Source organism: Musa acuminata, chromosome BXJ1-3 (assembly GCF_036884655.1).
Source record: "Musa acuminata AAA Group cultivar baxijiao chromosome BXJ1-3, Cavendish_Baxijiao_AAA, whole genome shotgun sequence".
Taxonomy (NCBI): domain Eukaryota; kingdom Viridiplantae; phylum Streptophyta; class Magnoliopsida; order Zingiberales; family Musaceae; genus Musa; species Musa acuminata.
In genome coordinates this window covers 42,119,298-42,133,494 of record NC_088329.1, presented here as the reverse complement: position 1 = coordinate 42,133,494, position 14,197 = coordinate 42,119,298, and the positions used below count along the sequence as shown (strand labels likewise).

Sequence of the window (14,197 nt, the reverse complement as noted above, 5' to 3'; positions counted from 1 at the left end):
TTCTGTGGAATAGTTTTGGAAAGACGGGGCTGCCATGACCTTTCCAGCTTCGGCCTTTGAATAGTCAAGCTCGTGCGGATAGAATATTTGAACGAGAGAGAGAGAGAGAGAGAGAGAGAGAGAGAGAGAGGAGACATTGTTGATTGACTGCTGCAGCTCAGCCTCCGCAAGTAGGCCTCGTGAGGTAATGGGAGCCGTACGGTCTACCGACAACCAACCCCGTTTCCCAGATACGTTTAATGGATCAAAATATTAGGAAAATTTACAGAAAAAAAGGATAGGTTAAAATACTCCTCGTAGAATTGACCCCAAAAAAATCTCATCCTTTTCAGTCAATCGTGACTGCTAAATTAGTCAAATAAAAATATCATAAATAATTGAAAACCCAATACAAATTAATTGGTTATGTATGTATTCTGTTGATTCAGAAATAGGACCATAAAACCTCATATTATACAATGTTTCAGGCAAAAAAGGGTAGCGACAAAATATAATTAGCTTCCTAAACTTTAATTCTGGACTGTTGGAACATTTAAGTAATCTTTGAATTAAATTGCAATCCAACGTACACATAAACATTCATAAATGATGTTTATGAAACAGGCATTAATTATCGTGGACGAGCATTAACTGCCCTCTCAGTCAATGATTAAAGCAAAGCCTGTTGAGTGTCACTGTTACCATTACTCATTAAGATATTTTTCCTTATTATTTCATGCATTTGCGATCCATACTTACTGATTCATCAAATCAATTATTAAAAATCTTATAATATTGATAGTGATCCTTTACACGTGGCATAGTGGGTTGGCAGGTGTGTAGGATCATCCACGTGGACGTTCAGTCGGCGAGAATTATAGTATGGCGAGGTTAGGCTTGGGCTCTGGCTTCAAAGTTGGGGACTCCCTTGGGTTGATCGCTTGCTTCTTGGTCTTCGGTCCCTGCATATAGGTCAGGGTCGGGAAGGAGCTCCCGACTTCGACTCCTCCGAAGATCTTATTAGAAATGAATAGCAATCTGCCATATGGTCGATCCCACGAGGGGTTTTTATCCTTCCCTAGGGGACCAGTCGTACTTGTCATATTTATTACTATCGGCGCTGTACTCGGTCGGTGTCGTTCCGATCTTTGCAAGATGACGCTATACTCGATGGGTGCCATCCCGACCTTTGTGGGACGACGCTATACTCGACTGGCGCCATGCCGACCGGATCTTTGTTGGTCGGCACGACACTCATTCGGCATCGTCCTGACCTTTGCGGGACAGTGCTGTACTTGGTCAGCGTCGCCCGACTTTTACGGAATTGGCGTTGACCGGGGGGGAGTACAATCCGACATATTGTCCTTGATGTTGTTGTGGTTGAGAATAATGGTTGAAGGGTAAGTTCTTAAGATATGCTCTATCAAATATGTAATGGTGACCAAATACAATGATAAATATATCAATACGAATTATTCAAATGGGGAGAAATGATTCCCAACAGATGGTCAAATATTATGTATCAGCTTATGATTTGTCCATCGAATGATGATGTTTTTCTGGTCTTTCAAGGTGGCATATCAGAGTTGTTTTCTACTACCACGCGCAGTCAAACATCGTCTGCTCTCGAAGCCACTTTAAAGGTGTAAAGTGAAGATGCATTAGCTGAAATCACTGACCATTACCGATGAATTCGAGTTGCTCAACTTAGATTTCCCTTTCTTTTTCTTCCGAGAAGTTCAATTCCGATGTTTGAATTCATATAAAAGCTTGAAATATCAAAAAAAACAATACTTATCATATTTTGAATATTGATAAGTTTTTTCTCCATACCAAAAGGCATCAATGTGTTATGTTTAAATGATAATAATAAGGTGATGTGTCTTAAATGTCATGATAAGATTATCTATACATTATCTTATGCGTATAAGTGTTTCATCGTCAGATGCAGTATTTTGCGAAGCAATAAATAATCAAATGATCGATACTGTCAATCCATGCAATAAATATAATTTGTCTTCATGCGTTAACTTGCAGTTTTCCATCAAGTCAACGCTGGAAATTTTGACCAAGACTTTGGACTACGTGCGGTCTCCCAGCTGCGCGATCTTGGACGACAAGTACGTAGGACGCTAATCCCAAACCACGGAACGAAACAGGTCGCAACACGTAAAGTATACGAGAGAGAGCGACAGGGACCGTTGACTTGGGTTCCAACGTGGGATAGATTTTTCCGGCCTCTTTTTTACCCTATGAAAGTATAATTTGTCCGAGCAAATCTGACCATACGCGTGCGTCCTCCTCTGACTGGATAATCCACACCCGTCCCTACGTCACCGTAAGGATGCTACGAACCTCCTCGACTCTCTAGAAAACTGATGGTTGACTTCCTTTATCTACGAAGTAGTAATCCATCATTAAGCATATAATAAAAAATCAACCCACAAAGCTTGCTCTTCCGCAACACAAAGAGAAAAACACAAACACAAAACAAAAACGCTGCCAACATTGCTGCCTCTTACGAGCTACAAATAATAATAAATCATGAGACCGTCGAAATATCATGAACGTTTATGTGGGCGTCTTAATTGCGGTGTTTTATGACGGTCATCGAGTCAACTCGCATGAGTCAAAGGCTTAGCGAAGGTTCAAACTCCGGTGCACTTCAAACTGCTACATCGAAATTTCCATGGAACTTAGGACGTGGAAATTATTCTGTATGCAGAGTCTGCGACTTAACTTGAGGTCATAGTCTTCGTTGGACAATTGCTCTCGGTTTCAGACGCAGAAACACAAGTAGTCGCTGATATATGAAAATTTTATGTGACGATTGAAATCAAATATCTTACGTATATTATTTGGACACGTTGATCGATTAGATATCTTGAATGCCGAAAAGCAAGAGAACTGTTTATACCGTACTATAATCTATATTTCTTTCTATTTAAAATATTATTATAATCGATGGAATAGGAATATATTGAAAGTTAAGGCAAGAAATCTAGTATGATCTCAGGAAGATTTCACTTATATATAATCTTAGTTAGAATCTAATAATCTCGATATATCTTAATCAATTAATTAGGATCTAAAATATAATATTTTTTTCGTTTTGCCCGTTAATTGATAAGATATAAAAAGAGTTAAAATAAAAATAAATAAATAAAATTTATTTAAAAATAATTTTACCCTAATTATATTTTAATTTTTTTAAAAAATATTTATACTACATGAATTTAAAAAATGAGTCACTGCCATCAACCCATAGCTTGTCGATATCGAGCTGTGATTCCTACTGAAGTCGACGACCCTACATGTAAGATATTCATGTGATTCCTACAAGAGCCCCATTCGTGCTATCGTGCGATCGATAGTCGTCCTTGATAAGGTCAACGCATCATGTGGGTTATAAACTCCTACCGCAACAATGTCACAGTAACATTATCTCCCAATACGACAACTACCCGATGTAGGGCTAGCAAACACAATAGGTCATCACCCTTCGTTATGTCACCGTCGACGACAAATTATCAATGGCACATTATTAATCAAAATTGAGCAATATCTTTCTAATGCCGGAATATAGTAACTTCGCCTCCAATTCTACCTAGGAGGGTGGGAAAATATCTAATACTTGCAAATATGAAAACAAAATAAAGAGGAAGACGAGTATGAATACATACAATGTCCTAAAGACATGGAGATAATGTAATATAATCATACGATGTAAGTGTTATACAATCGGAATAGAAACAATAATAATTTAATATAATTTAAATAGATCTAAGACGGATATAAACATAAATAGATCTAGATTCCTTGACAATCTACCTTAACTTAAATTTTAATGACATCACTCTCATACAAATGGTAAGAAATAAAACTATTATATAAAAATTTTATATCAAGATTGAAATTAATTTTATGTCAAGTGCATATCATCAATAGAATTTCTCGTATGTCGTAAAGTAACATATCATATCATAATCTGTACCGTATGACAATCCATGAATTTGCATAAGAAAGAAGCTACATTTTACTTTTTTTTCTTCTCTCTTGATCCTATAATTAATAGAGCAAGAAACCTATTGGTGAGTGAAGAAACGAGAGCAAAGATTATATGATCCATAAAAGGTCTTAACTATATATAAACGAGAGCAAAGATATAGAAATATAAGAATAATATGATTAGGATAATAAATTTAATCAGAATCTAATTAAAATCTCAATATATTTTAATCGATTAATTAGGATAATAAAATTGAAATATAAGAAAAAAAGACAAACTGGTCTATGGAGTGTTGATAACCGAGTCAAACATCATGCGTTCAACTCCCTGTGCAGATCCTTTGTTTTGACTGCAACTCTCCCATCGTGCATTCACATCAGAGTAGCTGTTCTGGTCATCCTGGAAGTGCCTGAAAGAATGAGACATGAAAGCAATGCCCGTATTTGAGCAGAAAAAAAAGGATAATTTCATGCGGGAAAAGAAACAATAAAAAGTAAGAAAGAAATATAGAGAGAGCTCTACAGGATGTGCCTGAACGATTTTTAGAGCCGGGATATGAGATGTCCTTTAAGAAGCTGTTCTTTGGGATCACTTTGTTATACTGTCCTCTACAAGGAGTTCCTCACAGATCTCTTCACCCTATATCTTTGGGATCACTTTGGGATCATTTCTCTCCAAAAACAAAGGAAAAGAAATGTAGCCTATCATTTTTCCATGTTTGCTGAGATTCAATTCTTCACAGACCACAAGTACATTAGTTGGAGAAGTCATGAGGGTTACACGAAGGCAAACACACACAGAAGGATCCAACGAAAAGAACAACACATGGAAGGCAACTAAACAAATATATTGAAGCGATACATAGTTATTGACACAAGTTTGTAGCTAAATGCATGATGAATTGATTACATTGCGAGATCAGAGGAATCAAACGAGTGTCATAGTCATGGTAATTAAATGTGATTTTAACAAAATGCTAGATTACATTTACAATAATCACATTTTTTCATGATTACTTTTTACGATAAAACTAGCAAAATTAACCTCATCTCATCACAATTATTCTATCACAGATTTTACAGCATATGACACGATGGACTTTGTTAAGAGTTACTGCTAGAGAGAAATCATCCTCGGCTCATGCTGCTGCCTGAAGAATTTCCACATTGATATTATTGGTGTTGCTGTTCGATGGAGTCATGGTGTGTTGATTGGCTTACGCATTTGAAGAGGCAAGCCCCACTGTCTCCTTCGAGTTATGATACAAAAGATTGGAATTACATATCCAAGTACTTGGCAATGACCGAGATACTCCTCACTGTAGCGATTCCGCTGGTGTGCAGAAATCAAGTCCATCCATCCCACACGATCATGTGCGTGGACTGTGTTATCCATTCTTGTACAAGTTCAGTGCATCCAAGCATGTTCAGCTTCTGATGAATTGAAATGTTTCTGTAAAAATAGGTGAATAATGTTAATCATCTGTAAGTAACACCAAACAAGAAACTTCTCGTAGAACATCGGTATATATGTACGGCAATCCTACTTTCCACCTCGAAACAAAGCAAGAAAGGAACTCATCCTTGAAACGAGTACAAAGCAAGCAAGCAAGCAAAGGTTCAAGAAAGAGAAAGGACCTGCTGATATGGGGAGAAAAATATGTCCCATGTCATTTTCTGGCAGCCTTGCTCCTAACTGCTCGTGCAGATTTAGAAGATGAAGTTGAGCGGGAGGCAGATCTGTCAAACGCGTTTTTATCTTGGGTAAACGCATTGTTTATCTCTTCCAAAATCTCATTGTATCTGTTCTTTCGCTCTTCGGTGTTGATGTGCTCGACTATAGATAGCTCGGACAGATCATCTCCCAGAATCTTATCGATTACCTTGGAACACCGTGGGAAGAAATGCATTCCGAGTTGCACTGAGTAGTAACATCCAAATCAATTAATACTTGCACAAGTGATTTGTGGAATACAAAGTATTATATGTAGATCATGTTGAAATGCTGCATCAATCACAACTGTCAAAACCAGTGCAGATGAAGGCTGCTACTGCTGTACATTTTTTTCATGAGACAACTGATATTCATCAAAATAGATGGGACATAGTTTGGGAAGATTTAAAGAGTTGTGCAGCATTGTTCCAAACTATTCAGGGAGTTAAATGCAAATACTATCATCTTAATACCCAAAATAAACATCCAACAACTTTTTCTGAATTCTGCCCTGTACAAATGCATTACAAAGTTCAATTTTTAAGAACAAGGATCATGGTTAAGATAATCAGTATGAGTCAATCGGCTTTCCTATGAGGCAGAAGGACAGCTGATAATATTTCATTGGTCCATGAATTGGTTAAAGGATATCGAGAACATTCATCTCCTCAAGGTGTAGACTTAAAAGGGCTATGATTAACTGGGAGTTTCTGTACAAGATGACTTCCTTTTAGGATCTCTGTAATGATTAAATGGATTATGGCAGCAGAATATCTTTCAAGGAAATTGAAGTTGGTGATCAAAAGAAGGGACTTCAAATTATATTCCATGCCTAGGAAATTTTAGAATTCACTTTTATATCACACAGATGATTTATTGCTATTTTTAGCAATGGAAATGAAGGCTCAATCAGGGTCTTAAAAGAGTCTTTGAATGACTTATCTGTGATTCCAGGTTCATCAGTGAGTCACCAGATAAGTTAGTATCTCCATGATGGACTCACTCAACAAGTTAATATCTCTACGACTCATCTGTGATTTCAGGTTCATCAGTGAGTCTTTGAATGACTTCTCTGTCATTCATGCTACTTGAAGAAGGTTCTATACCAGTGAGATATCTAGGAGTTCCGCTCATGTCTAAAAAATTAAGTACAGAGGATACTGAATTTTTATTTGGAAGGATGACCCGAAATGTGAATTCATACACAACTAAGTTCAGCTAATGTATAGGAGAAACTTGTCAAACTTGTTCTTTTTCAGCCCATAAATATATTGGAGCAGGCTTTTCATTTCACCAGAAAGGCTTATTAATCAAATGATCTGATATGTACAAACTTTCCTTACGAATAGTTTGAGAATGAAGAATGGACATGCTTTGGTTGCTTGGAAAGAAGAATGCAAGGAAAAAAGAAAGAATGTTGAGGTCTGGAACAAAGTTGCAATGTAAAAGAACTTGTGGTTTGTACTTTATAAAGTTCCTTCTATATGCAAATTGATAATGAAAATTGAAGATTAAAGATAGATCTCTACTGATTGGAGTATGAAAACTCCAAAAGATAATATGTTGGTTACAGAGCAAGTGACTAAAATAAGAAATTCAGCTAGGGAATACTGTGGCCCAAAGTCGTGTAACGAAAAAAGAAACTTTGCACTGATTTGACAATTGGTTTTTTGATGGTTCAAAAATTAGATGGTTGGACACATAAGAAGTGGTTGGATCTGATTATATGTCTGCAAACTACAACATAAGAAGTTACTGTCGACAGTAGAGGTATTGACCACCTGCACATATGAGAATATATGGAAAAAGACAAATAAAGATATCATGGTAATAGTCAAGACATATATGGTTGCCTACAAATATACCAAGTCAATTTCAAAAAGGCCTGGAATTGATAAGAAAATGGAGTAATAAAGGTGTTAGTTGCATGGGCAAACAGGAGCATCCCCGGGCATTCTTTCATGTTTTGGGAATATCCCAAGGCATTCTTCAATCATTTGGTTGGAGTGGATGGTAGACTACTAACACAAGATAGAAATTCACAATGTGCTGACAGTGAGTGCTTCAGACAATATTGTTCAGCTATTTTTCTGCTGTGCAGTTTCTGGAGATATATGGGGTATTACGTTAAAGTTTTGTAAAACCAATAGAGGCAGAACACTTGAACGAAGACTTGAGTTGGTTTATTAAGAATTGCAGACGAAAAGCAGAACTACTTCACTTCAGGAAACCAGCTTTTCCAGAAATTGTATATCATGTTTGAACTGAAAGGAATAGGAGGAAGTTTGAAAAGGAATTCAGCAAGGAATATAGGATTATAAATTCTATGAAAAAAGGTATAAGAAGTAGATTTATATAGCTGGTCCACTAGATGTTTGAATAGTTCTAACTGCACCTGTATGTACTGTTTCTGTCTCACCAGTTCCCTTGTGGGTTTAAGCAGGTGAGTTTGTCTGTTTGTCTTTCGAGTTTTGGAAAGAAAGATAATTGCTTGCCCAAGAAAGGTACCTGTCTTAGTTAGAGCCCCCATCCGGGATAAGTTCTCTTCTGTCATTCTAAAAGATGCTTTTACAACATCCTCAGCAGACCTCTTGTTCCCAGCACAGAGGTGCGTCAAGCAACTTGAGTGAACTTTTAGTGTACCATCCACATTAGCATTGTTCATGGCAGCTTTTGCTTCTGTTGGAAATAAGCGCTCTGCTAACCAAACTGCATCAAGAGAAAATACAGCTTGAACAACTTATATAGACATTATGAGGATATGAAGAAAAACCTAAAATCAGCCATAACAAAATCCCCCATTCCCACCCCAAAATAAGGAATTATTATATCCATGGAGTGGAGCAAAGTTGGTCTTTTTACTAGTTGCTTTCACGTGTGGACAATGGGTTTGGTACTAGATGTGACATGGAAAGTCAAATTAGTGCATCATTGATAAAGCAAATACCACAAGGTGAGGGGCAAATGAAGAACATAAAATTTGCAATACTACTTCTGTACTTCATAAAAACATTGTCTGCACTCTATGGTAAATTACCTCTGCTCTCAAGATACAATAATTTCTCGTGCAAGTTATCACTGGTCATCTCAACTGGTACTGAAGTTACTTCTGTGAATGTCTCTATCATTTCAGCCCGCTGTAACATCTCAATACACAATCGTTCCCTTGGGGAAGGTTTACCTTGTTCAGTTGACCTATAATAGTCTGTAGATCTGGTAAGCCTCTTGGAGATTTGAAGTGCTGTTTGTCCATCTGATGTGATTTCAAGTGGTCGAGCTTCCATTGTTAGCAAAGACATTATGATTTCAGGGTCTTTACGCATTGCAGCAACATGGAGCACGGTGTAATTTTGGTGGTCTCTGCTGTTAACATCTGCGAGCCCGAGATCCAGAAGCTCCTTTGTAATTTTTGAATCACAGTAAGCCACTGCATAATGTAGACCCTTTGCATCGTCCAGAGTAGTATGTCCCTCCTCCAAAAGCAACTTGACTAATTCGATATCATCTGAATCAAGAGCACCATATATGCTCTTCACATGCTTATCAGGAAATTTGAAGTTTTCTTGTCCATCCAATCCCAAATTTGAGCGGGACTGCTTAATTTGCTTGACAACATTTGAAGGCAACTTTTTTTGAAGGGTTATATAACTAATATCCGAGTTGACAACCATATCAATGGCCTTCATAAATAATCTCTGAGAAAGCTTCTGGTTCAGATTTGCAACAAATAGGATCGATAGAACTTCGTTCATTGCTACCTTCTCAAGAATGTCAAGGAGCTGCCGCTGCAGTAAATGAAGGCTGTTGATAGACATATCTTCAAGAAAGTAAAATATTTGGCAAGAAAGATATGCATTAATTTGTTTGTTCTTGAAAAAGTGATAAACTAGCGGCAATACATGATGACATGCCTAACAACATTCAAGTAGGCACCGAGTCATCTATTCTTATTGTAAACTAAGTATGTCTAGAACATTGGAGTAATTTGACATGGTCAATATTTTCTTTTGGAAGCACTGCTTGCTCAAAAACAGATTAGAATGACATGATAATTCTTGAGCTGACTCAACAAAAAGAAAGTCTCCTAAATCTTGTATTAGTAAACACTGCCTGTTAAACATTTTCGATATGACGATGCTTCTATACGTAGCATGAGAAAAAGTTGATTGCAATGGATAAATTAGTAAACACTGCATGATAAACATTTTCATAGGATGATGCTTCTATATGTAGCATGAGAAAAAGTTGATTGCAATGGATAAATTATCTGAGTGATCACTGACACTTGTGCTGGAGATCTTCATCTGTTAATTGAGTAGGGTTTTTTGATATAGTTGCCACATCAGGGAAAGAAGCAGGAATTCTTAACTGGATCGATCCAATTTGAAGGCCACAGTTGAAGGCTACTATAAGAACTTCTGGAAATGACATGTGCAGCTAGACGAGTTCTCATTAAATTTACAAGGTCTTAAGAGTCCTAAAGAAGATTTGTGCTACAACAACAACAAGAGCATTCCTTGATGAAGATTCAACCTTGACACCAGTCGTAACTGACCACTCTTACACCCTATTAGTTTCAAGTTGAATCAAATCATGAAAAGCAGTTCATGATCTGTGTTAGGCATATGAGAAACCACTTCAGGATGTTGTACAACAATGATCAAGTCAATCATCCTACTGATAAAAGGCACCAAATGCCACACGGAACAATGAAGAAAATATCGGTTAAGCCACAATCTAGCAAGCAAGAAGTGAATCAATCCATCATTTGATAGCAAAGATCAGAAAATAGGATAGAGATCAAGTTTTCCTCTCTTTCAGTCTCTCCGAAAGCAATTGATCGGGTCTAGGTTAGGTCATTTAACACTTACCTGAAACAGACTGACAAGCTCGTTGATTTCGAAGGTGGAGGCAGCATGGAGCACCCGAAGCATGAAATGGACGGCGGGCCAGCAGGCTTCGTGGCGGCGGCAGGTCTCGTCGACGCACTCCGCCACGCCCCTGGGCAGCTCTTCCAGCCGACCGGTGTAGACGTACTGGAGCACCACCTCCAGCGCCTCGCGCCCGATCTCAAATCCGGCCACCACCTCTCCGAGTTCGAGCGCCACCGCCCCCGCCGCGAACTTGTCGCGGAAGAAGGGGCTCCGCGCGGACAGCACGCAGCGGTGGACAGGCAGCTCGTGCGGGGGATCGCCGCCCGCGGATCGGACGGTGATGCGGGCGTCGGAGCAGAAGGCCAGGCCCGGGGTGCGGAGGAGGGATCCGAGGTGCTCCGACAGGCGGCTGAGCGCGGCCACCTCGGCGGCGACAGGCGCGGCGTAGCACAGGCTGCCACCGCTAGTGATGCGGGACTCGCAGAAGGTTCCGGCAGCCTCCATGGCGAGATGGGCTTCGACACTCGCACCGTGGCGACCAAACCAGCAGAGTCCGAAGGAGACCCCGCGCAGCTTCTCTCGTCTTTCCCTCGCCGTGTTTCCTTTTCGGGTAGCTGCTTACGTGGAATTTCTTAATTGAACGTATTTTTAAAGAAATTATCATTTTCTAATATACAAATATTACATAATAATAATTTTAATGGTATTAACGTTTAAATTAGTGTGGTCAATTCATCATTATGTTTGTTAATATTGAATGGATAACGTGATAAGTGATTAGGCTATATTGTATCATTTAATATCTTAATTTATTTTCAAAAAAAATAATATTGACTTATAAGAAACTCGGTATATTATTATTAACTTAAACTTAAATATTTTAGGTCAAAAATTTAGAATGAATGAAGTTAATATACTAATTATTTAATCATATTAAATCATCATAATTGGTATAAATATCGACTTATTTAATAGAGGAAGAGTATAATATTATAATTTAATAATACATCAAAAGTGAAAAAAGACTTATATTAAGTGTATTATTCAGTACAATTCAGGTTTATAAATTAATTGTTTCATCAAATTAGATCATTATGAATTAAATTAAAATATTAAAGTATTTCACAAATGGATGGAAATTTATAATTTCAGGATTTTATATATTTTAAATGCTCAACAAGTGATCTATGCACTGTCACAGACAGAGGTATTATTGAGGAGTTCTGCTTTAACATTAAGATGCTCTCAAGAATAAATGCTTTCTGCATTGGTCTCAAGATGTCTCTATTCTTCTACATAGAATATCAGCTTCTATTTCTGTGCTCTTATCTTTTTTTTTACAGTAAGAAAACTATTCTGAATCCAAATTTCATCCATGTTTCCATAAACTTTTCATATTTAGCCAGCCAATCCACATATTCACTGTAATCTGCTTTTTTGTTTTGCTGATCTCTTGTCTTCTGATCCGTTGTAACTCAATAAAAAAAAGGAAATTGTCTCTTCTAGATTTTTCAAGGACTGATGGTTCCTTCACATCCTTGTGAGAGATTTGTCTTGCAGCTGGAGAGGTCTACTCCTGATCTTTAAGAAGTTGAGATTTTTTTTAGGGAGAACAAACTATGGATCAAATTACAATGGAAGTGTTACATATATTACACAATTTGCAAATCCAACACGAGTGCAGCTGCAATAAGTCAACAAATGGGAGTCTGAGGAGTGCTGCACAGAGTTGAAGCTTGTTAGAAAGAAAGGAGAGAATGAGATGTGCTGCACAGAGTAGAAGCTTGCAAGAAAGAAAGGAGACACAGTCTGTGTCTCATCATCATGAAGAGCAAGCTTTATAGCACAGCTGTGTCTAAACAACACACTGAGCTGGTCATGGAGGAAAGAACGAAGAAGAATGAAGCAACACTTACTGCTGCACTTCTAACTCTTGCAGTAGAAAAGGAGTAAGCTTCATGGATCTGCAGGACACCAACATCTGTTTGCTGACAAGTCTTTGGACTTCAGATCAGATTTCAGATTCTGCAGGTACTCTGAGAAGACTTGTCATGTTTTAAGATGCTTCTTCTGCTGCTCCTTTTTCTGTGATGCAAAACATTACATCATATATTATATTTTTGACAAGGATTTAGCATTTTTGTTTAGAAACACTGTAGGATTCACGTCAGGTACCACCAAATCCAAAGATGATGTATTCGATTCATTTAAATAAACTTAAATTCTTGTTTGCATGATGAGGTGATTTTCTTCTTTTTTACTTATGCCACTATTAGCTCAGACATATGAGATATTTATATGGTAATGATGTATTTGACTCGTTTACATTATATTGAGAACTTAAATTTATATCTTTTTTTTTATCTTATACTTCAAAATATTAGTTTGATGCTTACTAATTTCTATAGAGCTAACAATAGGTTCATCATATATAAATATTGTCATCATAAACTATAAACTTTACATCTACATCAAATGATATAATGATCATTAGCAGGTAGGTTCAGCTCTTAGCCTTTGCAGGTGTGGTTAGAGCTGGGAGAAGATGCTTGTCAATGATGTCAAAACCTTTCATGAATGAATGGATCTGGCCAAACAAGAAGATAAGGCTTGCACCCAACCTTCATCTACCAAGCATACATACGCATGGCTTCTAGTGGTGGGGTTCCAAGTGCTACCCAGTAGTTCTTCAGTCCCACATGAACCCTAAAATGACATGACGTGAATCAGGTGGCCCTGACGATGACAGAGACGAGAGAAGCTTTGGTACAAAAGAGAGGCATCGCTATCGCTCTTTAATCTTCGTCTTCCACTTTTCCCTTTGCTGTTCTATTAATGCTTTGATGTCGCCGAGACTGGTCCTCTCTCAGGCACGTCCTACCCATTCCTCCATTGTGAAACAACAGTGCATGGATCCATTAACTTGGGTTTGGAAATATGTGGTGGTTCTAATAAAAGGTTTTGTGTCCTATTTCCATGAAGGCAGCCACTTAGTGAATGCTGGACCAAAGAACCTTACTGCATGTTAGGTTTGATTGATCCAATAATGTCTTTTTTCCTTAAGAATTGGTACTTAAAATTTTTTATTAGTATTTTAGTAGTGATATGCATCGCTCAATGTGTTCATAAGTCTAGTCGACACAAATAGTCGTAATGTTACTACTTATCATTGCCATCGTAAATATTCGATATAATTTATTTAAAATAAAAAAATAGTTTTTTTTTATAAAATAATACATTTTGTTCACTTATTAAGTCATAAAGGAATAATCCATTCTCCTCAATCCCATGATCGTTCCATGTTCTTCCCACATTCTTCGAGCACGTCAAAACAATGAGCATCAAAAATATTTTTTTCCCAAATAAAATACTATTTTTAATCTTTCAATTAGTGTTGGAAGAAATGTATAATTTAAAGGCATAATTTATTTATTTATTATTATTATTATTTATTTTAAAGGCATTAATTAGTTTAGTTAATTTTGATAGATTATTGTAAGATTGTAGTTAGTATCACGTCTTTGCGCATTGATAGATTAGGCATTATGTATATCTTATATATATATATATATATATATATATATATATATATATATATATATATATATATAATTATTAATTT

At 37.2% G+C, this 14,197-nt stretch overlaps 1 protein-coding gene across 1 annotated transcript; it reads right to left on the bottom strand.

The window, feature by feature from the left end:
* Positions 1–4,805: 4,805 nt before the first annotated feature.
* LOC135631988 (BTB/POZ domain and ankyrin repeat-containing protein NPR1-like) lies at positions 4,806–11,148 on the bottom strand. Its single transcript, XM_065140203.1, has 5 exons — positions 10,573–11,148; positions 8,739–9,486; positions 8,210–8,410; positions 5,626–5,908; positions 4,806–5,440 (listed from the first exon to the last, which is right to left on the bottom strand). Exons 1-4 carry the CDS (start codon positions 11,077–11,079, stop codon positions 5,658–5,660), a joined length of 1,707 nt encoding a protein of 568 aa, XP_064996275.1. The 5' UTR covers positions 11,080–11,148; the 3' UTR covers positions 4,806–5,440; positions 5,626–5,657.
* Between the last annotated feature and the right edge of the window lie 3,049 nt (positions 11,149–14,197).